This window comes from Alternaria arbusti (genome assembly GCF_024043155.1).
Source record: "Alternaria arbusti strain BMP 1465 chromosome Unknown scaffold_1, whole genome shotgun sequence".
NCBI classification, from domain to species: domain Eukaryota; kingdom Fungi; phylum Ascomycota; class Dothideomycetes; order Pleosporales; family Pleosporaceae; genus Alternaria; species Alternaria arbusti.
Genome location: NW_026249941.1, coordinates 516,747 through 544,624, shown reverse-complemented (window position 1 = coordinate 544,624; position 27,878 = coordinate 516,747). Strand labels below are relative to the sequence as shown.

At 53.4% G+C, this 27,878-nt stretch overlaps 10 protein-coding genes across 10 annotated transcripts; 6 read left to right on the top strand and 4 right to left on the bottom strand.

The window, feature by feature from the left end:
- Window positions 1-183: 183 nt before the first annotated feature.
- J4E86_000205 (uncharacterized protein) lies at window positions 184-735 on the top strand (the record flags this gene model as incomplete). Its single annotated transcript, XM_051440781.1, has 1 exon — window positions 184-735. One exon carries the CDS (start codon window positions 184-186, stop codon window positions 733-735), a length of 552 nt encoding a protein of 183 aa, XP_051306952.1.
- A 661-nt stretch (window positions 736-1,396) lies between these two features.
- J4E86_000204 (uncharacterized protein) lies at window positions 1,397-4,362 on the bottom strand (the record flags this gene model as incomplete). Its single annotated transcript, XM_051440780.1, has 2 exons — window positions 1,397-3,750; window positions 3,798-4,362. 2 exons carry the CDS (start codon window positions 4,360-4,362, stop codon window positions 1,397-1,399), a joined length of 2,919 nt encoding a protein of 972 aa, XP_051306951.1.
- Window positions 4,363-4,792: 430 nt separating this feature from the next.
- Window positions 4,793-6,348, top strand: J4E86_000203 (uncharacterized protein; the record flags this gene model as incomplete). The annotated part of the gene is made up of 2 exons (XM_051440779.1): window positions 4,793-5,166; window positions 5,214-6,348. The coding sequence occupies 2 exons, from the start codon at window positions 4,793-4,795 to the stop codon at window positions 6,346-6,348; spliced, it is 1,509 nt and encodes a 502-aa protein (XP_051306950.1).
- Window positions 6,349-6,589: 241 nt separating this feature from the next.
- On the bottom strand, window positions 6,590-8,456 carry J4E86_000202 (uncharacterized protein; the record flags this gene model as incomplete). Its single annotated transcript, XM_051440778.1, has 5 exons — window positions 6,590-6,805; window positions 6,857-7,078; window positions 7,127-7,447; window positions 7,550-8,113; window positions 8,163-8,456. The coding sequence occupies 5 exons, from the start codon at window positions 8,454-8,456 to the stop codon at window positions 6,590-6,592; spliced, it is 1,617 nt and encodes a 538-aa protein (XP_051306949.1).
- A 1,139-nt stretch (window positions 8,457-9,595) lies between these two features.
- Window positions 9,596-11,054, top strand: J4E86_000201 (uncharacterized protein; the record flags this gene model as incomplete). The annotated part of the gene is made up of 2 exons (XM_051440777.1): window positions 9,596-10,589; window positions 10,612-11,054. 2 exons carry the CDS (start codon window positions 9,596-9,598, stop codon window positions 11,052-11,054), a joined length of 1,437 nt encoding a protein of 478 aa, XP_051306948.1.
- A 1,831-nt stretch (window positions 11,055-12,885) lies between these two features.
- J4E86_000200 (uncharacterized protein) lies at window positions 12,886-14,800 on the top strand (the record flags this gene model as incomplete). Its single annotated transcript, XM_051440776.1, has 10 exons — window positions 12,886-12,901; window positions 12,961-13,026; window positions 13,080-13,093; window positions 13,147-13,283; window positions 13,335-13,544; window positions 13,595-13,743; window positions 13,800-13,837; window positions 13,890-14,044; window positions 14,103-14,649; window positions 14,702-14,800. 10 exons carry the CDS (start codon window positions 12,886-12,888, stop codon window positions 14,798-14,800), a joined length of 1,431 nt encoding a protein of 476 aa, XP_051306947.1.
- A 558-nt stretch (window positions 14,801-15,358) lies between these two features.
- J4E86_000199 (uncharacterized protein) lies at window positions 15,359-16,594 on the bottom strand (the record flags this gene model as incomplete). The annotated part of the gene is made up of 1 exon (XM_051440775.1): window positions 15,359-16,594. The coding sequence occupies one exon, from the start codon at window positions 16,592-16,594 to the stop codon at window positions 15,359-15,361; it is 1,236 nt and encodes a 411-aa protein (XP_051306946.1).
- Window positions 16,595-18,440: 1,846 nt separating this feature from the next.
- Window positions 18,441-19,742, top strand: J4E86_000198 (uncharacterized protein; the record flags this gene model as incomplete). Its single annotated transcript, XM_051440774.1, has 1 exon — window positions 18,441-19,742. The coding sequence occupies one exon, from the start codon at window positions 18,441-18,443 to the stop codon at window positions 19,740-19,742; it is 1,302 nt and encodes a 433-aa protein (XP_051306945.1).
- A 962-nt stretch (window positions 19,743-20,704) lies between these two features.
- Window positions 20,705-22,149, bottom strand: J4E86_000197 (uncharacterized protein; the record flags this gene model as incomplete). Its single annotated transcript, XM_051440773.1, has 2 exons — window positions 20,705-22,021; window positions 22,087-22,149. The coding sequence occupies 2 exons, from the start codon at window positions 22,147-22,149 to the stop codon at window positions 20,705-20,707; spliced, it is 1,380 nt and encodes a 459-aa protein (XP_051306944.1).
- Window positions 22,150-24,358: 2,209 nt separating this feature from the next.
- Window positions 24,359-27,353, top strand: J4E86_000196 (uncharacterized protein; the record flags this gene model as incomplete). Its single annotated transcript, XM_051440772.1, has 6 exons — window positions 24,359-24,541; window positions 24,589-24,714; window positions 24,762-24,893; window positions 24,939-25,505; window positions 25,553-25,739; window positions 25,789-27,353. 6 exons carry the CDS (start codon window positions 24,359-24,361, stop codon window positions 27,351-27,353), a joined length of 2,760 nt encoding a protein of 919 aa, XP_051306943.1.
- Between the last annotated feature and the right edge of the window lie 525 nt (window positions 27,354-27,878).

Sequence of the window (27,878 nt, the reverse complement as noted above, 5' to 3'; positions counted from 1 at the left end):
CAGAAGATCTATAAAGTCAGTAGATAGATAACATCTTGCTCAACACAACCAGCATCCTCAATACTTCTTTGCACCAAGACTCATTACCATACTGCGAAACGCATCAAAGCACCAACATCAACCACACGTCCAAACACCGTTACTGCAATACCTTACAACATGAGCAACCCGCCCACCACACCCATGCCGACTCCCGGCCCCGAGACTCTCGCGCAGCCCTCGACCGCACGCCTTCTAGTAGAACTTCCAACTCGCCCTTCCGCGCGTGGTACATCTAGTGGAGTTGCTTCGGGCACCGCGCCTGGCATGATCGCGCCCACTCGCCCCATGCAACTGCGGAAGTTCGCCGCTCAAGACTTCGAAGAAGTCGTCACTCTGTGGAGCAGATATATCACCCGCGATCTCGTCGTCGAATCTCCTTTCTACACCAAGACGTCCATTGTAGTCGATCCCCGCGCAAAGGCCCAATTCCCCGAGAAGAGCGAGATCACCGAGCGAGTCGTGCATGCCGTACACCCGATTCCTCGCAAACAGCTTCAAAATCTTGGACCTATCTGTCTGCACAATCTAGGTGCGGGTTTAGAGGAGGAGCGATGGGACGTTGACAGGTCTCCTGAGTTCAACGATCGTGTGCAGGAGACTCTGGCTCGTATTGACGACGCGTTGGAGTTCATTTTCCGTGTTCATTTGCCGGGTACTCGGATTTTCAGCGGAAGACAGCCTTCTGTGTTGTAAGCTTGAGTGAGGATAAAGGTGGAAGTTGGTGGGGGGAGACCAGCAAAAGTGCTTGCTGCTTCTGCACAACAGCTCGATTGTCGGTATCATGTACTTGATAACAGATAGCTCTAGTGCACAAGCTGGAACCAATGAAATATAGCTCGGTTGACCTCTCAAGGCTCAAGTTTCGTGATGACGTGTCCCGGACTGCTGTGATTGTTCTTGCAAGTGTCCACCCGGTGCATTCCGCACGCGCCGTTGTACGCCAGCGCTGGAAGACGGAAGGTTTTGGGTACAATTGCGAGGTCTGCTGTTTCAGTAGATGGGTCGGGATTTGCGGAGAAGAACATCAGTAGATGTGTCGTGTCTGACGTGACGGCACGTAGTCTCGATGGACCGAGCAGTCGCGTCAACGCGTCACAGCCGCGATCTTTCTGAGCCTCGGTCCGCTGCTAGCGCATGCTATCACAGGGACTACTACCTCACTTTTGTGCGCGAGTCGATGCGAAAACTATAAATGTGCATAGGTAGAAGTCGGTATCTAAACCATCACCACCATAAACCCGAGACGCCTTGTCCTTATTGCCTGTATCAAAACACCCATCGCTGATGCATACCCCCAAAACCCAGAACCCATCCCAATCCATCCCATAGGTACCATTCCACCCACATACGCCATTCACAAATTGCCGATAACAACCATGAATCTCAATTTGCCATCCGTCTTCTTACTTGCAGCTGGGTTGGCACCAGCCAGGGTATCATCTCCGCCGTTATTGATCGTGATTTCGTCCAGCATCAAAGTGCTGCTCTTCCATCCCCAGCTCTGACTGAAGTTGAAGCGGTCAGGCGCGCTTTCGTAGATGCTGAGCATCCTTCCGCCCTTAGATGGGCTATAGATCTTGAAATAGGTTTTGATTGTGGGTCGGCCGTCGACATAGGGAGGGAGTGCGGGTATGACGGCTCGCGTTTTGCGCTGTACTCTAGAGGCCAGAGAGGGGTTGATGTAGGCGGCGGCGTCTGACTCGTCGTCGTCATCGGATGGGTCTGAGTCGTGTTCGGATGGCGAGTAGGGAGCGTTAGCGAAGGAGGGAGAGTCTATGGTATCGCCGTCTTGGGGTGGTGAAGAGGCCAGATTCTGGAAGCCCCATTGTGGGATACCGCGAGTGGGTAGACGACTACGATGGCGACCAAGACTGCCGCTAGAGAAGAGTGGGTTGCGCAGTCCCAGAGAGCCGAGAGCAGGGTCGGGATCTCCACCACTGCCAGAGGTATCCTCTTCAGCAGCAGGATCCATGAACGGAACTCGGGTGCTGCGCCGCCGATCACGTCGGTCACTACGCATGAGCATCTCGCGCTCTAGCTGGCCGATACGCTCATCAACCGAGCCGTTGTTCTGTTGGCTGAGACCACTGACATGTCCAGCCTCATCTACCTCTCGCTCCTTGGCACGGTGGAGATATACACCCAACTGGATATTCTTGGCAGAGCGAACTTTCTGAATGTAGATGTTCCACAGAGAGCCTGCGTAGGATACCGTCCTCGAATAGACGCGCTTCTTCTCTTTGAGGAATCGTGGATTAGGAAACTCAGCCGAGAAGCGGAATGGTGGAAATTCGGTGTAAGCGATTGGTTTTGGCTGACCAGCGTTGCCGCCACCAGCAGAGATTGGGCGTTGGGCAAAGTCCATGCGAGTATTTGGGTTCGTCAATGTCGACGGAGTAGAGGCAAAGTCGGTGGCCCATTGCGCATCCTCTGGCTGTATCGTAGCTGATAGGCGTGAAGCATGGCGCTGAAAAGAGTTGGATGTCGTAACAACAGGATCTGCGCCGTTGCCCAAGACAATGTTGCAGTCCGAGCTTGGGATCCAAAATTTCCGTGGCTTGCCATTGCCGTCCCAACTATCCGACTCGATGTCGCCTTCGTCGATAGGATCTGCCATCTCTTTTTGCTTTCCTTTGTTAGTGAGCTCGCTCCCAGTCTTCGTCGCCACATTCGCTTCTTCGGGATCTGGAGTTGATTGACATAGACCCAGCTCCTGAGCAGACTCATCGGTGTTGAGCACCCTCTGGCGGAGGGCCAGTTGCTGCCATAGCGCATTGGAGATGACCCTTTCGGGCATCACTGGTAGGCCAAACACGTCGCGAGCGTTCCTGATAAATTCAAGCTGCTCGTATTCCATGTGAATGTAGTGGATACCTTCGTCTAGCAACACGAGTATGCGCTCAATGTCCGGCAGCGTGTAGAGAGCAAGCCAGTCAGCCTGCGCGTCGGACGAGGAATGCGCCGTTGTCAAGGCGTTCTGTCGATAAACACCGTCGAAGCGAACTGCCATGAGACGAAGAGAGTTGGGTGCTTGTGGGATGGGCCTCTGTCCCCGCTGGATAAGGCCAGCCTCGATGGCTGCTTGACGTAGCCGGCGGTCGAGAAGACGCTTGGAAAGTACCCAGCGGTCCCACTCGCTATCCACAAAGAACCCGTCAGACCCTACAAGCTCACGGACTATGTCGCCGGGCATATCGTCCCAGTATTTAAGAGGCATTTCCCAACCGTTCCTACTTAGCATCGCCTTGGCCGACTCAAGTATGCGGTCTCCAGATCGGCCATAGTAGTTGGAGGTGACTAAGCGGATGAGGTAGGCAAGCGTCTCCGGTGCCATCTGCCGCAGTATGGATTCGATCGCAGAGTCGATGAGGTCCTGCATCTCTAGCCAGCAGCCAGTCGCGAAGAGACCAATGGCTTCAGCGTCCAATTCTTTCGAGATGTCGACGCCATAAAGTTTACGTATAGCCAACTCGAACGATGCTTGCGTAATGCTGGAATCGATCTCTTCCGGGTGTAGTTTGACTTCCTTGGACCGGCTTTCGAGCCAAGGCTCAGAGAGGGCGGTCGTGAAGAAGGGTGCGCGGTCGAGGATGAGGCGGTGCAGAGGATATCGCTGGCCAAAGGCGATGATAGTAATGTCCGAGTGTCGGCCTTCGAGCAGCCCGCGGGTGTAAAGGTGGTCAGGAAGAGGTATGGCTTCGCCTGAAACTGACAATGTTAGCCTGTACACAGGGGAATTTCATAATGATACTCACCTCGCAAATACAATGGTCCCGTCGCGTTGTTGTAGGAAGGTGCCCTGGTTCCAGGCATGGCCGCGCTCTCGCTAAACAACCTACTAATGTCGGTGCGAACAGAGTGCTCTGTACGCATCAGGTCCAACGTCGTGCGCCTTTTGCCTTGTTCTTCCAACGGGGTGTTTGGATCATCGGCGCTCTTTTGGGCTTGGTCTATCCGGGTTTGCAGCTGAACTATGGGCGGTCGTTCCTCTTGACCGTGAGCTCTGGACGCACGCGATGTCATGCTGGAGTAGTTGGCCAGTGACGGCATCGAGCGCGAGTAGCTGAGAGACCTCGAGTGGCTCACGTGTGCCCTGGGACTGTCGGGGACGTCGGACGGCGCAGATGGTGGTATGGCGGGTACATTGGGCGAGAAGAGGCTGACGTATGGGGTACTACTCGAGCCTGCGCCGCCCTCTGTACGCTCTCCCTCGCCCAACGGCCATGTCTCGTTGCGCTCTAATCCACCAATCTGCGGCTCATTCTCATGATCGAGGTTGTTGTTCCCGTGACCTGTGGGTGGTTGATGGGCGGGATCCATGCTATGCTATAAGCTGCTTTGGAAGTACATGGGGCGTGGTGGTCGACGACGGCTGGGTATGCGACCGGGGCGGGTGGGGTAACGCAGTGCACGCCGGATCTAATAACACGGGATGGTCACGTACGCAATGGAGAGACGGTGAAAGTCATATAGGAGAAGGGAAGATAGTGGTCGCAAAATACGGTGGAGGCTGGGCGCATCACGCTGCCAGCACGGCAGACGCCAAATGGCGATCTTCACTAGGAGGGGTCCGGTGATGCAGTTGCGAACCTGCGGAGTGGGTCGTCGCTTCCGCCTGTCAACGGGCGTGGATATGCAGGGTTCGTTCTTGGCGCGCCGCCGCGCCGTCGAACCACCGAAGAGTCAAAGTCGATTACATGTACACTCGCTGCCCTTGAAACTTCCTCCTTTCTCCCCAGATGTCGCTGTAATGGCTTCAATATTCCAGGCATTTCCGCAGCTGCGGACTGCTGCTCCACGCCTCTCACGACGCCTCTTCGTATGCAGGCCATGCCTCAATTCGCCGATTCGAGCCGCCGTCTCCGCTTCACGATCTTCATCCCGACCCTCCGTCCTGCAATCGGTGAGGTGGAAATCCACCCAGCCTCTCCGCAGTACCGCGACCATCGAGGGATCGAATGCGGGACGGGCGATACTCGCGGAAGCTGCGACCAAGACTGAGAGCCAGTCGAGCAGCTTCCCCAAGACAACCTCCAAGAGCGTCGCATACTGGCTGCTGGGCAGTGCTGCGAGCGTTTTCGGTATAGTCGTGTTTGGTGGTCTGACTCGTCTCACAGAGTCTGGGTAGGCACCGACGTCACCTCCTCCACCGCACCTGCTAAGTTGAACAGGCTGAGCATCACCGAATGGCGCCCTGTCACCGGCTCCCTCTGGCCCATGAGCCAGGCCGAATGGGACAGCGAGTTCACCAAGTACAAAGCATCACCTGAATTTGCCCAGCTCAACTCGAGTATGGACATGGCCGACTTCAAACAAATCTACTTTATGGAATGGGCTCATCGGCTCTGGGGCCGCGTCATTGGCATCACGATGCTCGTACCAACCGCTTACTTCATCGCACGTCGCAGGGTAGCACCCTCAATGGCCTGGAAGCTCGTCGGCATCTGTGGCATGGTCGGCTTCCAGGGTGTGATCGGCTGGTGGATGGTCAAGAGTGGGCTCAAGGACGACCTCTTTGAACCTGGTAGCCACCCCCGTGTTAGCCAGTACCGCCTGACTGCCCATCTGGGCGCTGCATTCACCGTCTACTGCTCAATGGTATACACTGGTCTCTCTATTCTCAAAGAGAATCGCATGCTGGCCGACCCAGTCAAGGCGGCAGAGACCATCAAGACTCTGCAGCACCCTGCACTCCGCATCTTCAGACGCTCTGTCTTCGGTCTTACTCTTCTCGTCTTCACTACTGCCATGTCAGGTGCCCTTGTCGCTGGTCTCGATGCCGGTCTCATCTATAACGAGTTCCCGTGGATGGGTATGGGTCTCACCCCACCCAGGAAAGAACTATTCGACCCCTTCTACAGCCACGTCCCAGACCAATCAGACCTATGGTGGCGCAACATGCTCGAGAACCCGTCTCTCGTTCAGCTTGATCACCGCATGCTCGCAACAACTACCTTCACTGCCATCATGAGTCTCTTCGCATACACTCGCTTCGGCAAGAGTGTGCGGACTAAGCTTACCAAGGATGCCCACAAGGGCGTCCAAGGCATGGTCCATCTCGTCACTCTCCAGGTCACCCTCGGCATCAGCACGCTGATCTACATGGTCCCTACGTGGTTGGCTTCCGCACATCAAGCTGGAGCTCTTGCTTTGTTGACTGGAGCGGTCGTTCTCTGCAGCAGAATTACCATGCCACGTCGCGCTATCCTTCGCCAGATCATGAAGCCGCAGAGCGCGGGATCCCACACTGCTCCTCATATGAAGTCACGACTCGAGGCCGCCAAGGTTGCCGAGAAGTCATTGTAGTATACATCACCACCTTGTACGATATGTAGGTTCGCACATCATATAGACTATATCACCTTTCCTTGGTTCTACGTTCACTTTCTCATTCGCTTGTCTTTTGTCTCTTGACCGCAATGCATGCGGATGCTTGATATAGACATCAATCCATCGCATTGATCAAAGGTGAGTATGATGACTGATACCAAGTACTCGATGGTGTAGGAGCGCAGTCACATCGTCCCAGTTGGAATGCCAATGAGGACTAGTGCACCTTGTGCTCTGCCTTCTCCGTCGTGTGTCCGGCCTTATTACCGCTGGACACACTACCCGTCTCCACCATAGTCGCAGGATCGGTGCCAACCGCTTGTTCCCATCCTTCCTTCGCAATACGTCGGCTTCGCTTCACGACATCGCCTTTGTAGAATAGCCAGTCGACCTCTTCCAGCGTAAGATTGGCAGTTTCAGGATAGCAGAAATACTACACAACACGTTAGCGAATAGAGGTTGCGGTATCGTTTCGAATACATACGATTAGCGGTATGAACGCAAAGTTCAGCGCCATGAAGATAAGGTAGCCCTTCCACGCCAAGCTATCGAGAAGCGTAGGCGTGACCATGACGACGAAGAAGTTCCAAATCCAGTTTGCTGAGATCCCGACAGCTGTACCTTTCGCTCGTACATGTAGCGGTAGGATCTCGGGTACATAGACCCAAGGAATGCAGTTCATTGTCATACCAAACGCCAGCATGTACTAAGATTTGTTAGCTTTGCATTCCTAATGCGACGCAATTCTGCTTACAGTGAAAAAGAAAGCGACACTGGCGGACGCAGTGGCTTGCGACACGTCGCCTCCCTCTGACCGGAAGCTCAAGAGGATGGCTATCATCATCATGGATAAGCCGAGCCCGAGAGAGCCCCACATCATGGGTTTCCGCCGGCCGGTGCGGTCCAGTGTGAAGGTTGGGAAGAGGGAGCCGATCGGGAACATTAGGTTGATCACGCCTCCCATAAGGAGGGCGAGGTTTCTGTCAAGGCCGACGTTGTCTTCTAGGACGGAGGTGATGTAGTTGTTGAACTCAATGAATTGATGTAGAATGAGATGATAGAGTAGAGTAAAGCCCTACCCCCCTTATGTACCTAAGAAGTAGTGTTTGTGTTTGCTATAACACAAACCTACCCTCTAACTAGAAGCTTCTAGTTTCATCCAACAGTAGTAGACCACCAAATTGATACCGCCCATCTGGTTCATGAACTGCGCGCCGTAGGCAAGCAATACACGACGTCCAGTCTGCACACGATCTTTTTTGAGAAGTTGCGACCATTTGTACTCCCCATGCTCTCTTTCGACTTGCAAAGCCTCAAGCACTTCTCTGTTCTCTTTCTCAATCTTCGGATCATCGGGCGTACCATCGTAGACATCGCAAAGGATTTGGAGCGCTTCTTCGTGGCGACCATGCGCATACAAGTACCGGGGCGACTCAGGGAGGCCAAAAACCAGCACGATGACGATGATCGCGAAGATAACCTGGCATGCAATTGGTAGACGCCACGCAATCGATCCTTCCGTAAAAGACATCCCATAGTCGAACCAGTACGCCAGCTCGATCCCCACGCCGACGAAAAGCGGTTCCGACGCGACGAGACGACCGCGCTTATTCGCCTCGCAGAGTTCAGATTGGTACATAGGCACAGTTGATGTCTCGATGCCCGTCCCAATTCCTGTTAAGAACCGCGCAACCATCATATGCGGCACCGAGTACGCACTCGCTTGGAGCGCGCCGCCGACCTGTTCTCATTAGCCGTAATCTCCACACCACCGGCCATGCATCACCTACGATAATCCAAACCATAGCAATCCACATAGCCAGCCTCCGTCCCGTCTTCTCGCAAAACATAAAGCTGAGAATACATCCGGTAAAACAACCAAGATTATATATCGACACGATGATACCTTCAAGACCGGGTGAGGGGTGATCAAAAGTGTTCAGGAAGTCTTCGTTGCCGACGATGCCGCTGAAGACGCCTTGGTCGTAGCCGAAAAGAACGAAGGCGAGTTGGCAGGCGATTGTTATGGCGGCGCGGAGTTTAAAGCCGCGACCGTACCAGTTGAAATGGGGGGTGTGAAACATCGTGGACGGGGTCTTGTCACGTCCACTGGAATTGAGTGGCGGGATGCCACGCGCGCAATGGAGGTGATGGGGTATGCAAAGAAGACTGGAGTACCTTGTGCGCCGGGCCCATGCATCTATACCTACATCTTCATACCTCACCGCTCGCTACCCGGATCATATCACCCGAATAGACGCAGCATGCTAGATCTGACCCCGACGTCACAAAAGATGGTCAGTCGGCAAAATCGCCGTTATCACAAGTTGCCTGCGCGCATAATTGACGGAGTAATTGCGGGGCAAGGGTTATTGAAGAGGCTCTGGCGAATGATTAAGACGCAATGGTACCGTTGGAAGCCTTGCCGAGCTATTGGTGGCGTTGTATGGTCGCGTAGATATGCGCGTCTGGGGTAGGATGGGGTGATCTGCAGGTGCGGAGGTGGACAAGGGGGGATGACGTCGCGAGGAAGGCACGGTTTGGGAAAGCCGGCGATGATGCAGCAAGGGCGGCTGGTAGGAGCAACAAGAGCTTATTTGATCGAGGCGCGAGATCTCCATACTTATCCCGCGATCAATGCTATGGGGCCTATAACTCATGGATGCTGTAGTGCTGCGAAGTCCAGGTTGCTGGTGTGCTTATCTCCGCGCCATCTCCGGAGCGATCCTGCCAAATCTCAGCCTTCACTCCATCTCCATTCATCAATCTACTATCGCTGATTGCAATATCCCCTGCAACAACGACGAGATGTCCATTGATGATTACTCATACGAATGGAGCACACGAGCGGCACTCCTATACGGTGAACGCTAACTTAGGCTGCGGATCAAAACAATGGATACACCTGTGTGGCGAACGCTGTTGAGACATGTCTAACGACATGGGCCAAACGCGATGTACGCCAACTCGGTCTTTACCATTCTATACCATCTGGTCAAACAACCTCAACAAGCGCACGTGGATTTAGATCGATACAAGGAAACACTCGATGAACAAACAATGGGGGGACTTCATTAAGTGAAATCTCTTGCTTCGCATTTCACGCTTCTGCCTACGGAGGAGAAAAGCTTTCTGGTGCCTTCCTCTAACCTTGCGCCAGCATTTTATCAACCGGCTTCCAACTCGATACACAGCCTAGCTTCAGATCAGAAGTACACCAAATATGGCGGCTCCAATGGGTACAACGACCAACCAACCCACCTCTAATCAAGGTCATCTACAGTCTTTGATAGCCAAAATCCGTAAAGAAGTCCGACGACCGACACAGATAGAGATCTCATATGCAAACAATCTCACCCAGGCTGTCGAAAAGGAAGCTTGGAAAGAGTCTCAGGAAGTTCGCAACAGCATGTTGGGCGTCGCTCAAGATGCTCGGAGGATGTTTGGCCTTCGACCTTTCGATATGTCATTAGGTGGGGAGAACGAAGCCGATGGCAAAGAGATGGTTTTGCGAAACGGTGGGAAGCGATCAAGTTCTACGGCACCAGCCCCGAATCCGTCAAAGCGCCAACAGCGTGAGCCTATTCAACCACCACCACCGCCTTCCAGGAAGATAGAACAGAAAGCCGAGGCTGTGGATCAGTCTGGTCGTGTCCGTCACATTAAAGAGGAAAACACCGTCACTAACTCCCAGAATGGTCCACACGGCCATGGCCATTCTCAGTCGATCGAGGCTCCATTCGCCACTAGCTTCCTCACCAACAGCGCGCCAATCTACAACCAAAACATCAACAGCGGGTCTGGCCAGCAGAACATCAACGTCTATGGCGTATTTGAACCTCCGCCACCCTCAGCTACCGGCGCTGCGCCAACCGAGTACGAGATCCCTACCGAGCCAGAGCATCGTCTAAACCGAGAGGCTGGACAGCAGAAGTTCTCGATCAATGATACTGTTACCAACAAGACGGCCGGCGATGGTAAGCCCGGTGGTCGCAGTCAGACATTGAAGGGCCCACATGGCAATACGCACATGCGCATGACAGCGCCAGTGTACAACCAGAACGTCAACACTGGGAGTGGACAGCAGAACATCGACGTCATCGGAAAGATGGACTTTGGGGAAAAGGAGCGGAAAGACCGACCACGTCAAGATCTCGCAGTCCCAGTCGCACAGCCTGCGAACCCACAAACACAGTGGCGCGACGATCAGGGACCAGGTAACCCACACTACGGTCACAGTCCTTCTTACCGGCCAACTTTACCTCAAGGCCTTGCAGTTGCAACCGGGCAGAACGCAATTCCACTACCACAGCGACGCGACAATGAAGCACCTCGTAGTCCATTCTATCGGCCAGCTTCGTCTCACTGTCGACCAACCTCACCTCAGTATGGACCAACTTCGCCTGAGTATCGACCGACCTCGCCGCAGTACTCATATGGACCAACTTCGCTTCACCGTCGATCTCGCTCACCTCGCCGCCGCGTCGCCCCGCATAGTGACAGTGGCGCTATGGATGAGTACCGGGATCGTTCGTACGGGAGGCGTGATGGTCTTCCATATGAGGATGCTCCGTATGATTCAGAAGATGATTGGTCGAGACCAGGTGGCGTGGATCGTTCTGGTCCAAGGACTCCGCGTCGCGAACGCTGAGACGAGTGGCATGATAGCCGACGGGGATTAGTATAGAAGACTAGATCACAGTCAGACGTGTGTATGACCGGTATAGTCAACAGGTAAATATATCCAAGCAATGTGTTAGAGACTGCGATAGCACAATGCACTACAAAGATCACCAAGCTCTTGTACTTATCCGTTAAACCATTCTTCTTCTACGTGAACGTGATTATGATGGTCTGACGCCTGTTGCAGCTCTAGCCTGGCTTCATCACCAGACTAGTCTACAGCGAGGGAATCCCTAATCGCGTTCTTCATTTCCTCCTGGATTTCCCCCGGGGTTCGCTTCCTGGTTTGCTTCCCGGATCTCTCCCTCATTTCCTTCATCACCCTCGCGGACGACGTGTCTAGGCGAATCATGTGGTTCTGCGATCGGCACCCCTCTTTCTTCATCGCTGGGTTGGTCTTCATCATCAAATTCGACACTCTCAGTGCTCGTGGTTTCGATAGTCGACATTGAGTCACCTTCCTCGCTAGGGTGATCGGTATGGTCAGAGTTATCAGATTTAGGGCGAACAAGTTTGGGAACATTGTCTTTGGAAGGTACAGGAGAGGGGCCACGCTTGGCGCCCCCTTGAGCATTAGAAGACATTTTAGTGTAGCCCTATTGCTAGAACTGATAAGTTGGTCTAGCTTGTGGGCTGAAGCTTTGTATTACGTATCTCACTGTAGCAAACCTCGTCATTGTCATGGGAACCCAGGAGGGTGACTAGGGCTCGTGATGATATGATGAGTGTATTGGAGAAAAGACCACATTTGCGATTTTTGTCGTTTCATGGGAGCAGAGATTGAAAAGCCTATGTCGGCTTTGACGATGACGAGATCTTGGCCTGTATATGCTGGAAGATGTCAGAAGTTCTGTGTGTTGTATAGCGAATGCGCTTTGGTTGCTACCTTGCGGCCGTGTGCTCGTCAGCTGAAGAGCAGGGGGAACTAAGGTGAGGCCTTCATCTAGACAAGCGTTACAGATTGTCGTGAGATCAGGTGGTTGGCATGGGTTGTTTCCCGACTGAACATTCTCCGCGTTCACATCTTGTCTTATGAGAGATAAACAACAACCGCTCACCTAGCACTGGGTGTACGCGGCAGTCTGCCTTCATGAAGAGGGTCACTGCTTACGCTCAAGGCCAAGTCTGAGCAAACGCGGTTAAAACGCGGGTTAAATGGGCCACAGGCAGAGAGTCGCTCACCGAAGGTTACTCCGGTACGCATGAACAGCTTTACAGCTTCTCCCGTTCTCCAGGTAGGAAGTTGGCGAATGGAATAGTGATGGTTCCCTGTGTCGCGCATACCGCGGCCATTCTGTTCAAACGCATATGCATCGTGTCAAATCCAGACCCAGCTACCACTCCGTCGGGACAGAAACATGTGAGGAATAGTTTGAGGGTTGCTCGCTCGCATTAAGCAGCCCACACCCCGCGGAGAACGTAACATAAACGCAAAGCAGCCCACACCCCGCGGAGAACGTAACATAAACGCAAAGCTCGACCGCCGTGATGGAGAAGTGACTCCATCCGCTCAAGTCTCTGGGCTCAACGGGAACGGTAAGCATGGATCATGACTGGGAAATCAGCAGATCAAAGGACCAGAGTGATGTTCTTGGTAGAACACCCGGTCTCGACACGAGGCCAAGGCCCTATTTCACCCTAACAACGGGCCGATGCTCGGTCGACGATCATCAAGCGCGAAGAATCTTCCGTGCCAATACGCCGGCTCCGAGGCCAGGCCTTGGCCCCACGCGGGTGCTATCAGATGGATTAAAACTGGGCGATTGGTACCACGACTAATCAATCTGATAATCGTCGCTTTATCTGATCCACCAACGTACAAAACCGAAGATGGGTGCCTTAGGATGTGAGGAATTTATGGTTCCAGAAATGTATGGCTGTTTGGATGCTAATGCTAGTGCGCAGGGCTCAGGGCCAGCGACTCTGGCGATGCGAAGAAAGTTTTGGAGAGGAAGCTCGTTGTGAAGCTTGGTATGAGCATCTTTATCCCCATGGCACAACCATGCTAACTTTCATGTGACTAGACATCTTCATCATGGTCGGCACTGTCGCAGACCTCGACAACTCATGATATCTGACTGTCTTGACTAGGTGTTCTGCTGCGCAGCCTACTTCTTCAACTACCTGGATCGCCAGGCTTTCGCCAATGCCTACGTCGCTGGTCTCCGCGAAGACATCGGCCTCAAAGGCAATGAGTATAGCATCTTGCTGTCGATTTTCACTGCGGGGTCCGTTCAGTGTGCCAGTGTGTCATAGCACTCTAGCTGACAGCTTCGCAGTCTCGTTGTCGGCCAGATACCCCATGGTCTCATCATCCAGAAAGTTCGCCCTAGCATATGGCTTCCGTTCACTCTTATCCTCTGGTCTCTTTTGACCATGTGTTCAGCTGGGTGCAAGACGTATTCACAGCTTTGTTCAGTCCGCTTCTTCCAAGGTTTGATCGAAGCCAGTTTGTACAGTGGTAGCGTGTATGTGATGGGTTCATGGTAGTAAGTCGATCGAATTCCTTTTCATGGGAAGATTCTCACGATGCCCGCAGCAAGCCTTCCGAGATAGCCAAACGGGCTGCCATCTTTACTGCGGTCGGGCAGGTCGGGAGTATGTGCGCTGGTCTCATGATGACGGCAATGCACCAGACGATGGAAGGCAAAGGCGGCTTGAAGGGCTGGCAATGGGTGTTCATCATTGGTACGTGAGCGATTTCGAGGGCCGTCGCGCGCGCGTTGCTGATACATGTGGTTCAGACGGTCTCATGGGAATTCCAGTTGGTCTCTTCGGATTCGTAAGTTGTGTCGGTGCTTGCACCCGAGCCTGAGGACTGATAGTAACCCTAGTTCACATTCCCGGATCTTCCAGAGTCGACCAGAGTCTCATACATCACTCAGGCGGAAAGACAGCTCGCAATGACTCGTCTACCACCTAAGACAGCAGACACCCACAACATTGAGTTCAAGAGCCTTGCGAAGCGTGTTCTCCTAACGCCTACTATGTGAGTAGATACCTATCGTGTTAGTCAAAACCAGGAAGTCATACTAACTCCTCTGCAGATACATCCTCACAACGTTCTCAGTCGTCTGCGCCATGCTCGAAGCCTTCGCCTTCCAGGGCATGTTCCTCCTCTGGCTCAAGCACAACAAGTCTCGCTTCTCCCAAACCGCTATCAACACGTACCCTCTCGGAATTCAAGCTGTTGCGATCGTCTCCCAGATTCTGGGCGGAGCCTTCATCGACCACACAGGTCATCGTCTGCCTATGATCATCTTTAGTGGAGCGATGCAGCTCATCACCGCATCGCTTCTGCTCGTGCGAAACCTTCCAGACGCGGGAATCTTCACAGCGCATTATCTCAGTGGCACAAGTTTCATCGTAAACCCAATCATGTACGGCTGGGCCACAACCATCTGCCAGCGAACGGGCGACGATGCGGTGAGGGGTGTGACCGTGTATACAATGGCTATGGGTGGTCTGATCCTGTACACGTGGTGGGGTATTGTTATGTACCCGGCGACGGATGTACCGTACTGGAAGAAAGGAAGCATCACCATGATCGTGGTGGTCTTTGCTTTCATTGGATGGGCATTTGTGGTCAGATGGGTGAGTGCTGTCCGTCGTTGAGATGTTTGGCGTGTGCTAACGACCCGTATAGCTCGATAGGAAGACGGCGATGGCTGCTAACCGTGAGTCAGCTGAGTCTGGAGAGCATGAGGTGCCGGAAGTGGTTGATGAGAAGACAAAGTCTGGGTGATGCTGGCTCGGCAGAGACGACGCGTTTGGGCTCTACACAGCAGAGGCGACACCTTCCGACGTCTGCACACATCCCATCTTTGTAGATCGCAAGATGCCACTAGATTGGAAAGAAATGAAGGCGGTTGCTACTGCAGAGCTTTTGTGAACAAAGATTATTTCGAGGTATCGGATATCATGTTGATAGATTCTCAGTGCCGTTGCGGTCTAGCTCGGTGATGACATGTCATCATTACGTCACGATCTCAAGGCTGCATCCAGCCTCCTTAATTCTCTCGGGCACTGAACACACGTGGATGCGACGTGCACATTGATTGCGAAATCACGAACAAATCATACATAATTACACTCTCAACGCCAGCTGCGTTCATAAAGCTCCCGATGACTTACGCACGCGAAAAATACATCGACTGAGGCAACGCGTCGTGTCATACTTCAATTGCCCGGCTCTCCAACTTCGAGACATGAAGCCACGACAATTCTGCGCCCATCAACTGCTTCTACAACAAGCCCTTCTTTGAGTTTATCTTCCGCTTGTGTTCATTCATGCGAAGAACACCTAGCACGCAGCCCGTCTGCATTCAATCTCGCGCAAGTTCATGGCCTTACTCGCCCTTCCCAGGATCGCCATGCTCAACAGAGTCCATCCCCCCCCCAAATCTTCACTTTTGTCATCAACAGCCGTGTCAGTCCTCTGTCGCTTGTGCGCTGGCTCATGAGAGTCCTCAGCGTTCGCGGGCTGAGAACCAGAAGCGTTGTCTTCAAGGTTCGAGATATCATTTTCCGCAGAATTTTGTCCTTCAAGCTCCTGAGGTGACGCCGCGAGCATGGATTCGGCTGTTCGCTTCCTTGTTTCAGATGCGCGCAAGTCCTCCTCGGTTCTGCTTCCTCCCAATTCAGTAGTAGGGCTGTTCTCCAAAGTCACAAGAGTACTCCCTCTGGCTTCATTGGCAGAGCTACCTTCAGGATCCACCAGGGTGCTTCCTACCAATCCTGTGAGTGTTGGCGGGATACCATCTTCTGGAGAGATTTTGTCTTTGTCTTTGTCTTGGGTGAAAGCGCCTGTAGTATCAGACTCGGGAGACCAGAGCTGCAAGGGACCTTGGAAGTTTGGATCAAGACCTCTCAGCCAGCTGTATTTGCCGAAGTCGAAGTTCTGGCGCTCATCCATGCCGAGAGTAGAGATGGCTATGAACTTCAACCAGATGTCTCGCACGAAATCTTTACTTGCATTCTCTAGCTTTCCCACCCTTGTTATACGGTCGTCTTCGTAGACCGTAATGGAGCCGGATAGCTTCAACAGACTATTGCGTTTTGGTTTGTGCGAAGAATTCCGATCAATCGTTGCGATACAATCCCATGGCGCGTATGGATGAGGGTTCGGCTGGGCAGCAGTGGTGCCGCGCGAGTACTTAGCACTGCCGGGTCCTTCGCGATCGCGCGTATTAGTAACTGTGGTCTCGTAGGCTCTACGTTCATCGACCTGCGATCGGTTCATGATGCCGATATGCTCTGCGCAAAATGCTGGCGGCTTGGGAACAGTCTCGTCCCCATCGGTCCATGCTCCCACGCCACTATACGTGAACTCGGGTATGATAGTCGCCGTTGGGAAACTGTCTCCATGGAAAACAGCGACAACAACTCCATATCTGTATTCGCAGTAAACGCCCAATGGCGAACCGTTCTCCTCGCAAACCTTATCGCTCGGGTACAATGGATATACGCCCTTGTCTTTGAACTTCACCTTTCCATCTTCGAGTTCCGTCCGTGCGTCAGCTACACTACTCTTGACCATCATGAAGTTGACAAAGTCTCCTGCTTCCAAACGAGGAGGTGGTTCGCGTTCATGAGTACGGTTTTGTGTTCGCACCCGACCCGCTGCCGCACCAACAAGCCCTCGACGAGGTTGGGGAACAGCATTCTGAAATGTCGCGTTGTGAACGCGTGAGCGGAGAGGCCCACGCTGACTCGGAGGTGGGATGTTGTTGGTCGAGTTGCTGTAAGACAGCGCATTTTCGAGTTGTGGTAAGGGCAGTGACGCATCCCCAGTATTATCCGGTCGTCCAGTTCCCGCTCCTCGAGATGAATCTAAAGCGGCATAGTTTGGGCCAGTGTCCAAGGTTGGGGCTGTTGTAGGCTGTCGAGGTATCCCAGTGGTCTGACTATCCGACGTAGAGCCTCCAAGGCGTCGCGGTCCTAATGGTATATCGTTCGGATTCCCATCACGATGAAAATTGATTATGTTGTTGCCGGCTGTCTGATAGGCACTTTGGTTATTTCTCTGAGTAAAGCGTGGCGCAGGCGGAGGTTGAGGTGCGCCGGGATGACCATTTGGAACCAACATCTGGTCTTGCTGTCGTTGGTCCTGTTGAGCAAAGGGTGGTACGGCTTGCCCCCGTCCTGAGCCTCGTCCTCGACCACGACGTCCGTTTCTTGCTCTCCGTCCGCGGCCGCGTGCACCGCGACTGTTATGCTGCGCGCTATCAGCCTCCGACTCATGCTGGCTGGTGTCATCGCCTTTTGCCATAATGAGTTGAATGGTTTCCTCGAGCAAGGTTGCGAGAGAAGAGGCTGGTTGGGATTCATCACTCAACTGGTGGCCGTCCATATGCAATAGGGTGATTGCATGTTGGCCTCGGCGTGCAACTACAGCTGCAGCTACTTGACCAATTCCCCCACTTTACTGTAAATCTTGACGCAATCTCGCGAGACGCACGTACCTTCTCTTCACGGCGCCCGAAGGCGTCCACGGAGTGCAACACATACCAGTTTAGCTCATATAGGCTAGTCAGAGAACAAAGGCGTTGGGATGACAATGGCGGGCCCGGGTCAGAACAAACATGTCTTTGTCATGATGTATACTACTCGTTAATTGAAAACCACCTCCTACACAGATGTGTTCTCGACTGAGAGAAATCGTCATCAGAAGAGACTCGCATGTCCCCTGTTCCAATATCGTACTGCGTTACTAGATATCTTGAACAACTACTTACGCTGAAACCTCCCGCTATCATGCATCAGCAATATCTCCTCAGGTCGTCTAAGTAGCTAAGATGCTTTCCAGGATCCCCAAAGGAATCGCGATGACTCGAGCTACTCATGGAAAAAGATGCTTTCAGGAGTACGCCGGTAATGGCTATCGAACGAGTGCTCACCACTCTATAGAACGACCCAATAAGTTTCTTCGTCTGACCGAAAACACCATACTCGAAGACCAGCCAAGTCGTTGGTCAAAGAAGGTCAAGATCGACTCGAGCTGGCTTTGGCTCTCTCCTGAGATCCATCCCTCTTTCATAGAGACGAAGAATGCCATCAGTTACCAAGCTCCAGCCACTGGGCGGTTTCTCAGTTTAGTACCGGAGGTTCATCCACGGTACAAACCACCAATTGAACACAATATTGCGATAACCGGACTAGCACCAGACGTTACGCCGAACACCCACTCAAGAACGCGGGCCCACGGTGGATCTCCATCAGGATCGTATAGTGCGGACGATGAGACTCTCAATGAGGTACCTCCACCAGATCTTCCCCCTTACCGACCTACCTGGTGGTATCCAGAAATTATACAGAAACAAAACTTTAACGCTGAGAGTGGCTTACTATTGGTCGGTTACGGGCCAAATCCATTCGCAAGCATCATGCCAACGTATGAACTGTTTCGCGCCATACTCGTTGCAGCAGTAGCTCGTCGTGAAGCGGATTCTTCATGGGCACGGCACAGTGGCGACATCGCTGACATTGAACAAAAGTACACAGCGGCAGCCCAGGACAGTGACAAGTGTCTAGAGGCAATCAAAGATTTCGATGTCTTGTTCCAATGCGAGGACGACCCAGAAAGACGGGAGTGGTTTACAAAGCGACGCGGCGATTACGCCCAGCGTATTGATGTGAACAACGCAGAGATCAAAAACTTGCAAGATCGAGAAGATAAAGCTGTTGCTCGACATGAGCAAGTACTAGACCGGACCAAGGCAAGCGAGGACGCTCTATGGGTTCTGCTGAGCAATCTACTCGTCAAGATAGGCGTATTGCCTAGTACAAGCAGTATTAATAACAAGCCCCCAGTCCTGGTGGAGGATGCAAACGAATCTTGCGAGCGATCATACCATGATTGGCCCGAAGACAACTGGAACGATGAGATACTAGGGGAGTGGAAGGACACACCGGCTGTAGCGAAAGGTAGAAAAGCTACCGAGCTCCAGCAGTTTGAAGACCCAGAAAATACCTGGAACAACGCATGGGAAGACTACCCCATGGAAGACCCCCTTATCATGCTGCGGGACAGATATACACAAAAGGCGCAAGAGGCAAATCGCGTGGAGGTAGAGTTCAACCAAATCCGCGACCGATACAAGACCGAGTTAGACGCCTTCTTGTTCCATCGGAGAAGTACTCACCCAGACCTACAAAAAGAACCGCAACAACTTGAAGAAGAATTTGGCCCAATATGGCTTCAGAAGTGCCGTGATATGACGGGCAAGTTTAAGGAAGCGGACAAAGAGTATGAGGACGCATCGCAAGCTCTCTCGGATGCAAACCGGCGTGATCGCGCAACTAAAAGAGATTGCCCCGAAATACACGCTAATCAACTAGCAGCTCAAGATGAAACCACCGCACCAGAACACTTCAAAGACCTACTACCCCGTCGAAAGCGGCGTTTGATCAGAGAATGGTGCGAAGATACGTCTATGCAACTCAGCAATGAAGAGGTCGAAGAGATGAGGAGAAACATGGGCCAGCGGCGTCTTTCCATCGACATCGACGTACCAAGTAATCCACTGCACAGTGGCGGCGAGGATGTTCCCATCGCCACAGGTCATAAACGGCGAAAGATCGATAGGTTCAAACGACGAAACGAGGGGCAATGGCCGGATACACGTGATGATGCCTTGCAAGCGGTGCATCTTGCGTGGGCCCGGGAGGTTGGAGAACACCTCTGAACTTCTGTTATAGTTTTCTCTCAACTTACAGTATTGAGCAAGACTTGTTCAGTCACCAGCTCTCATCTTCCGGCTTGCAGTATTAGTGTTCGTCTCAATGAGCGGCCTCGAGCGAGCAAGCATTGCAGTAGATGTCTTCAACAGTTCGAAATTTTCCTCTACACTCGTATTTCTCGCACGAACTACTGCTAATATGATTTCTTGCAAATCCCTTCTCTTTCCTGTCTTATCCATACTTTTACGTTAAAAGTCTTATTCATGTCCATGTTCGTCGTCGCTTGATTTAATCGTTCTGCTGCCGACATAATCTTCGTTACTCATTCGCGCTTAAGGATAGGCTTGATACGCTGGTGGACATGTTGAATGAGTATCGTAAAGGATAAATGCGCGATAAATTTGGTCGACGGGGTCGTTAGGTGTGTCAGATGACGCGGAGAGAGGGAAAGGGGAGAGGCTGGAACTCTGGGCGAAGGAGGGGTAGATGTTGGTCTGACAGTACGCCGGGCGATTTGTGGGAGTGGGGAGTGGGAGGGGAGAGGTGCAAGAGGACGTGCGTGATGCATGATCATGGATCGATAAAGGGGATCAGTGTAAGAGCGGCAGGGGTGGGAGTAACTGTGAGGAATAACTGTCAACATATTAATTCGTTCTCGAGTCCGTAAATGTGTAATTGATACGTATGCGTTACATAAAAGCAGCGTGAAATCGATCTTCGTAGTACTCGCGATAGTCATGACCCATTAATGTTCGCCCCTGCGCCGAACGAACCCAGAAGACTCCAAAGCAAGCAAGCAAGCGGCCAACGACGGGATCTTGATATGCCCATGTAATGTCGTCTAGATGGTATAAACGTGAGGAAGCAAAGCAACGCTAAATGCTGATGTACGATGATGAAGGATGATGAGGACGAAGGAAACGCCAAACGCTATGATAGAGGAGATTTGGTTGAGGGCCGTGGGGGATTAGACGGCGACAGTGTGGGCGCGGAACAACATCTTGAGGCCGGAAGGCTCTTTCTCCTTCTTCTTGGTCTTACTGCTTTCTTTGCTGCTCTCCTTGCCGGATTTGCTCGAGGCGACTTTGCTGGAAGCGACTTTACTTGAGGCAACCTTGCTGGAGGGACGTTTTGAGTCGGAGGTCTTGCTGGTCTTGACGCTGACTTCGGACTTCGGTGCGCGGTGCTTGTGCTCTTTGTGCTCTTTGTGTTTTGATTCGCTGCTGTGCTTCTTGGATCGGGTGCTGCGGCGGGACTTGAGATCGTCTTCGTCAAGTACGCCGGCGGCGCAAAGGGTGCGGGAGGCTTCGGGCGTGATGAACTCGCCGTCGACACTGGTGCCGGAGCTGTTGGCCTCGACGTCTGCGATGCCGCGGCGCCACAGCTCTACGCGGCTGAGCTCCTGGGGCTCGAGCTCGTCGAGCTGGTTGTTGGAGTCTTCGATGGGCATGGTAGCGGCACGCATGGGCATCGCCATTTGCGGCTCAGGTAGGGGTGCGTCGACTTCCTTCTGCACTTGCATCTTCTTGATGATTTTGTATCCACCGAGTGCGACAATGGTAACGCCGACAGCGACACCTCCAGCGATCATGAACTGGGGGCTGAGGAGCAGAGCTGCAACGGCAGGGAAGCTGCCCTTGAGCGTCATGAGGACACCAGGTCCCATTTTGCCGACGATAGCGCTGATCTCGGCGAGCGTGAGTGATACGGCGGCAAGCGCTTCAGGATTCTTCTGCAGGTTCTCGATCATGGCCGTGGCCGTGTGTTGTAAGCAGTTGGCCTCGTCCAGGAGCAGCTCAATCTTGGAAGCCTTCTCTTTCAGCTCGACGTCGTTGTACTTCTTGTCGGGCAGCGGCGGGGGCACGTCGCCGTAGCAGAGATCCATATCGACTGACTTGGATCGCGACTTGCTGCTTTGCGATGAGCGCTGGACGGCCTGGTCGGAATTCCTCCTCGCAATCTCCTTGTTGTGTGCATCGCCGGCGAGGTCGGCTTCGAAGCGGTGTTTGCTGCTTCGTGGGCTGTCGTTGGCGTAGAAGCTGTCGCTGTAGCCGCGCTCCATCACGGGCCGGTCATGGGCCTTGGTGCGATGGGTGTGGGCTTTGGACGCCTTGGAGCGATGCGAGACCTGGGAGCGGGCATCGTCGTCGTCCAGGCGGATGGCCTTGACGCCCTTGGCGAGCTCCTTCTCCTTCACGGCGGCATCGCGCTCCGCCTTGATCTCCGCCTTGCGCTCACGGTAGGCGGCCTTGGCTTCCTTGAAGACGTTGACAATGTGCTTGCTCTGGGCGGGGCGTCAGTACGAGTACGGGGCTTATCGGGGGGCTAGCGAGCTTATCGGGCACTCACACTGCTCACGACCTTCCCGCTCTTGTTAATAACAGTGATAGTCTCTCCGAGTCCGACGGCCATGGTGACGTAGTAGGGCGTTGTGTTCCTGCAGCAGCTGCACAGCGCGCGGCAAGAGGGGTTTTGTGTGACCTTGAGGCTGGTTGCGGTGAGAATGGTACTTGTGTCCTGGGCCTAAAAGGCGGCGGTGAGCATGTATCAGTCAGTGCTCGCGGAAACGGCAGCTGGCGCAACTCCACAAGGTCCCACCTGGATCACCAAGTCGTCGCGGCCAGGCTGCGACTATAAGGAATTTCAGAGTCACTCCTGACGGCGCTATTGTCGGAACACTACGCGCGGAATGAGGCGATTTCTACCGACCGCGACACGCAGCCATGATGGTGGTGGAGCGCGGGGTGCGACCAGAGTGGCCGAAGCGGCCTGCAGCAAAGCCATTCACGAGACTGCCCGCATACTTCGCATCGCTTGTCTGTGACGTCTCGCCCTGGTTCGTGGGCTGCGGCGTGAAGACTCAACCAGTGCAGTCCGGGCATAGTCGCAGCGCGTGTCGCCATGTAACTGGAGGCGCTTCCCTGGCGCCGGCTATGCGGGCAGCGAGACGCTGCAGCACTGAGGCCCCGGCTTCGCCTGCCATTGGTGCGGATGGCTGTCTTGCTTTATTACTGCAGCCATCGTGAACGTGTCGTGACAGCGACTGGACAACTAATTTTCGGCAGCCTCAGTTCTCACGCGTGCTGATGCAACGATGCAGGCCCTGGCAGCCATAACCCGACTGTTGCTGCCCAAACCCCAATCTGGAGCCGGCTGGAATCGAGATTGTCAATCATTGTCCAGTTGGCATGATCGGCTCTGGGTTCAGCCTCTGGTAGCCTTCAGCTGGGAAGGTTGCCCTTACCGCGCCAGCCGTGGCGGTGCTGCTGTGGCGTCTGTGGCGGTGCGCTCTATCGTCGCGGCCGAGACTCCAAAAGGCTGTCAACGTCGAGCTGAGAAGGTTGAAAATCTGCGAAGATTACGCAAGCTGCGTCATATCGAGGCTGTCGGAGGTTGGACAGTCTTGGTCATCGCCAGCAGTATGGCTGTAGTTTGGTTGGGGTCCCACGCTCCTTTTTCTCAACCCACTTTTCCCACGTTTTCAACGCAGACAGGAAGGCACTCCCTGGTGGTGCTGGTGAGGCATTATCGACGATTCATTACCCGCAGGCGATCAAGGCTACTGGTCCCATTTACACTCTACACAGGCATCTCTGCTCGCCGATTTCCCATCCTGTCCAATCTTCGGCCGCGCTTCGCAATCCTCAAACTTGGCGGCAGAGTGTTCCAGAATGCACACCGACGATCCTCACTCTATCTCTTCGACCTGCATGCGGCAGCCTCCAGCCTCCCGCGCCCTGATATGCATGTTCCCGTGAGGCTGTCCTAAGTCTCCTTAGCAGCTGGAGCGACTCGAGGTGGGCCACACCAACCGCGTCATTTACAATTGGTAGCTCAACGTCGGAAGCCGCTCTCTACGCTGCGACCACGTATTCGGGCCTGCGAACGGTGAACTATCTATTATTCAGAGCTCGCAGACTAGGGAGCGACTGCATGATTGACAGCGCGCCGCCAAGTTGTACGACACGTGCATACGTCGACTGCACGCTGGTGCACATATGTTGGCACCACTGCGCTTGCTGTGAGATATGCTGATATGGCCATCGAGAAAAAGGAAGCAGTGATGCTATTCCGTGATCTCAGCTTACTGTGAAGCACACTCCCACCTTGAGATATGGCGTCATTGCAGCGAGATCGCTCGCCATGTAGGAGCGGTGAGCTCGTTACTCAGTGCGAGCAGCAAAGCTCGAGCTCCCCTGAGAGGTCACCTAGCGACGACGAGACGTCCTCAGATATTACGCTGAACGAGGTAGATGAAGCCGATCAACGGCTGCCTCTTTCGAGCACGGTAAGGGAGGCACCGCTATCGCACAGCGCGGGACTTTCTTCTTCTGCCATCTTTCCGTTCCATCTCCTCGCAGGCTGTAGCTCAGCAGAAAGACGGACCATGTGCATCTTGTCAGCGTCGCTTACATCGCAGGAAGTGAAGACAGCTCTAGGTGTAGGACTAAGAGGTACGTCTAGTCGAGTTGCTGCGTCCATCGGTGATGCATCAGGGCCCCGCAGCCGGCGCTTTTGGCCCTGGACCCTGAATGTGCCGTCATCGCTCCCACCAAGTCGCGAAACCTTTACACGCGACCATGCACTCACTCCAGAGACACAACACCAAGCCGGGCTGACCATGCCAGCAGCAGCGCCTCCGCATAATGACGGCATCCTAGAGACGCAGGGCGCAGAGAAGGCTGGCCCAGATGGCAATCGAACGCCGGCCCTTGCGCATCGGATGAAGCACGACAAATCGATCCTCGCATTAGCAGTGTCATCACAGTACATCTTCGCTGGAACACAGGGCGGGGAGATCCTAGTACGTGTCTAAGCGAGCTCCAGAGGCGCCAGGCTCATGACGTGCAGGTGTTCAGCCTCGATACCTACGAGCGACGCAGTGTCATCCATGCGCACAAGGGCAGCGTGCTCGGCTTGTGTCTGTCGCATGACCGCAAGTGGCTGTTCTCGAGCGCAGCAGATCCGATCGTCAATGTGAGAGAGTCTGGAACGTCCATCGTCGGTGTATGCTGAGTTGTTAGGTCTGGTGCACGTCGACCTTCAGACACCTCTACGCGCTCTGGTCGCCATACGATATCGGAGACATCTTCTGCGTCGCATACTCCTCCCAACATCGTACCGTCTACCTCGGAGCCCAGAACACAAGCATCCAAGTAGGAAACAAGACTGAACTGAAATGCATGGGCTGACAGTAGCAGTGGTACGATTTGAAAGAGAAAGACACTAGACCGGCCCCGAGCCTGTCATCGCATCCTGCAGAGCGAAAGAACAAATTCTTCGACTCCCTAGGACCTGGCGGCGCGCAAACCCCGAAGCCCAGCGGGGCAGATACGAGACCACGCGACGCAGTAGGCGGGCAAGAACTGCAAATCGACAGCCATGACATCTGCCAATTCGCCCACTACGGATACGTACATTGCATGCTCCTGGGCAGCGGCATCATACCGGAGGCGCCATCCGAGGAGATTCTGGTCTCGGGTGGAGGAGACGGGCGTATCTTGCTGTGGCGCATAGATCCCGCACAGCGGGGTGCCATCACAAGCCTTTACACATTGGAAGATGGAAGGGAGGAAGGTGAATCCATACTTTCACTCGCAAGAGAGGGCTCTTTCCTATACAGTGGGCGCTTCGACGGCGAGGTCAACGTGTGGGATCTTGAAACCCGACAACTAGTGCGAAGTCTGAAAGCGACTACCGGTGATGTTCATACCCTAACACTGGGTGCCGGCGTTCTGTACGCTGGTGGTAAAACTGGTGTAATGCAGGTGAGTCTCCTTTACGGCTTTGTAAGAACCATGACTAACATAGATAGAAATTCAACGAGCATTACGAAACCATCACGACCTTCAAGGCACACGACGGCCTAATTCTCGCTTCCGCGTTTACCAGATACAACGATAAGCCAACCCTCGTTACCGGCGGCAATGACAATACTGTGGTTATCTGGGAAGTCAGAGATTGTGCGGAGCCCAACGCCGTCTCACGCAGAAGCAACAACGGTTTGTACACATCCGAAACTTTGATTTGCCCAACTAATGCGTTGCGCAGATCTCATGGTGGAGTCATTGAGACAGTTCGTGTCTTTTCGGACCGTATCGTCGCTGCCCAAATATCGCGCTGACTGTCGTAGAGGGGCGTCTTACTTGCGTTCCGTCTTCCAGAATTTTGGCGCTGTTACCGAGATGATCAACACAAGCGAGTACAACCCAATTGTGTTTGCGAAATTTCGCGGCAACCCGGCTACAGCGGCCTCACGCAAGAAAATTCTGTTCTATGGACACTACGATGTTATCCCTGCAGAAAACGATCACCGCAAATGGAAACACAATCCCTTCGAGCTGACGGGAGAGGGAGGTTATTTATATGGTCGCGGGACGTCTGACAACAAAGGGCCGATTATGGCTGCCATCTACGCGGCTCATGAGCTTGCAAACGAACAGCGCCTGGATTCCGACATCATCTTCCTCATAGAAGGTGAAGAGGAGAGTGGCTCTCGCGGTTTTGAAAGGGCTGTGCAAGCCAGGAAAGATTTGATTGGTGATGTTGACTGGATCCTCCTGGCCAACAGCTATTGGCTCGACGACCACGTACCTTGCCTGACTTACGGACTCCGAGGAGTCATACATGCTACTGTGCAGATTGAGAGTAAGCATCCTGACTTGCACAGTGGTGTGGATGGAAGTGCTTTGCTAGACGAACCGCTTAAAGATCTTGTCATGCTGCTTTCACGATTGACTGCACGACACGGCAAGGTTCAAATTCCAGGTTTCTATGACCCTATTCTTCCTTTGACAGAGGATGAGGAGGGGCTCTATACCGAGATTACCGAAACACTTTTGCGTGGTAACCCAGATCTCGGCGATGCAGGAGAGCTAGCACAGTCATTGATGCGCAGATGGCGAGAGGCTTCCCTCACCATCCATCGCTTCCAGACTTCTGGTCCTGATAACTCAACTATCATCCCTCGTCTTGCTAAGGCTGCCTTATCGATACGACTGGTACCGAATCAAGAAGCTGGCGACGTAGCAGAGAGTCTCAAGTCCTTCATGCAATCTGAGTTCGAAGATCTGGACTCAAAGAACCAGCTCAAGGTAACAATCGACCACCAAGCCGAGCCGTGGCTTGGTGACTTCAACAACGAGATCTTCCAGACGCTTGAGCGCGCCATCATGTCAGTATGGGGTCCAACACTTGGACAGAGAAGGGAAAGCATGTCTGTAGTTCAGCCGCCCGACTACTTCTCGCCATTATCACGAGCAGCGGCCGAGCCTTCAACGCCTACTACCAAAGACAAGCCTGCACCAGCAACATCAAATACCCTGGCCAACTCATCCGACCCGGCTCTTGCAGGACCTGTCCCATCATCTGGCAACTCGACCCCGGACTACACTCGAAGCGAAGCAGCGTCTCGTAAGCCTCTGTACATCCGGGAAGGTGGCTCTATCCCCAGTATAAGATTCTTGGAGAAAGAGTTCAACGCTCCAGCCGCGCATCTGCCGTGCGGTCAAGCAAGTGATAGCGCGCATTTGGACAATGAGCGCTTGAGGTTAGTGAACCTGTACAATAGCAAGAAGATCTTCAAGGAAGTGTTCCGGGAGCTGCCGAAGAAATAGTGGCTTCGATTGCATTCTATAGTCGAGAAGTAAAGGACGTATAGGAGTTTTGAAGGGCGATGTTGGGTGTGCCATGTAAACATCCATACCCTCGAGTTTGGTAAACCACGATCATGTCTCTGCGGCGCCATACTGCGTATGCATCATATGAACCATGTATACACACTTCCAATGTATCTACTGCAATACCCCGATCCTCACCCCGTACCTCCCATTCAACCAATCCCATTCAACCAATCATGCAACGTCAGAGCTTCCAAGACCCTCGGCTTACCCCAATCGCATACCCCGCTGCAGCTACCCACTAGCCGAACCCTTCGGATGCCTGCGTCTCCATACATCACTATCTGCATGAAGACGTGCTCTGCGATCAACAAGTCATAACGAACACGAGAAACCTTGTCTGTGTGAAGTATAGTTTAGACGGTCGACAACACAGGCGGGCTTACGTAACGCCGATACCGGCCGCGGATTGATCACTGTTGTACGGTTGGACTGTTGAACTGGCGAAGTTGTGAATCATAG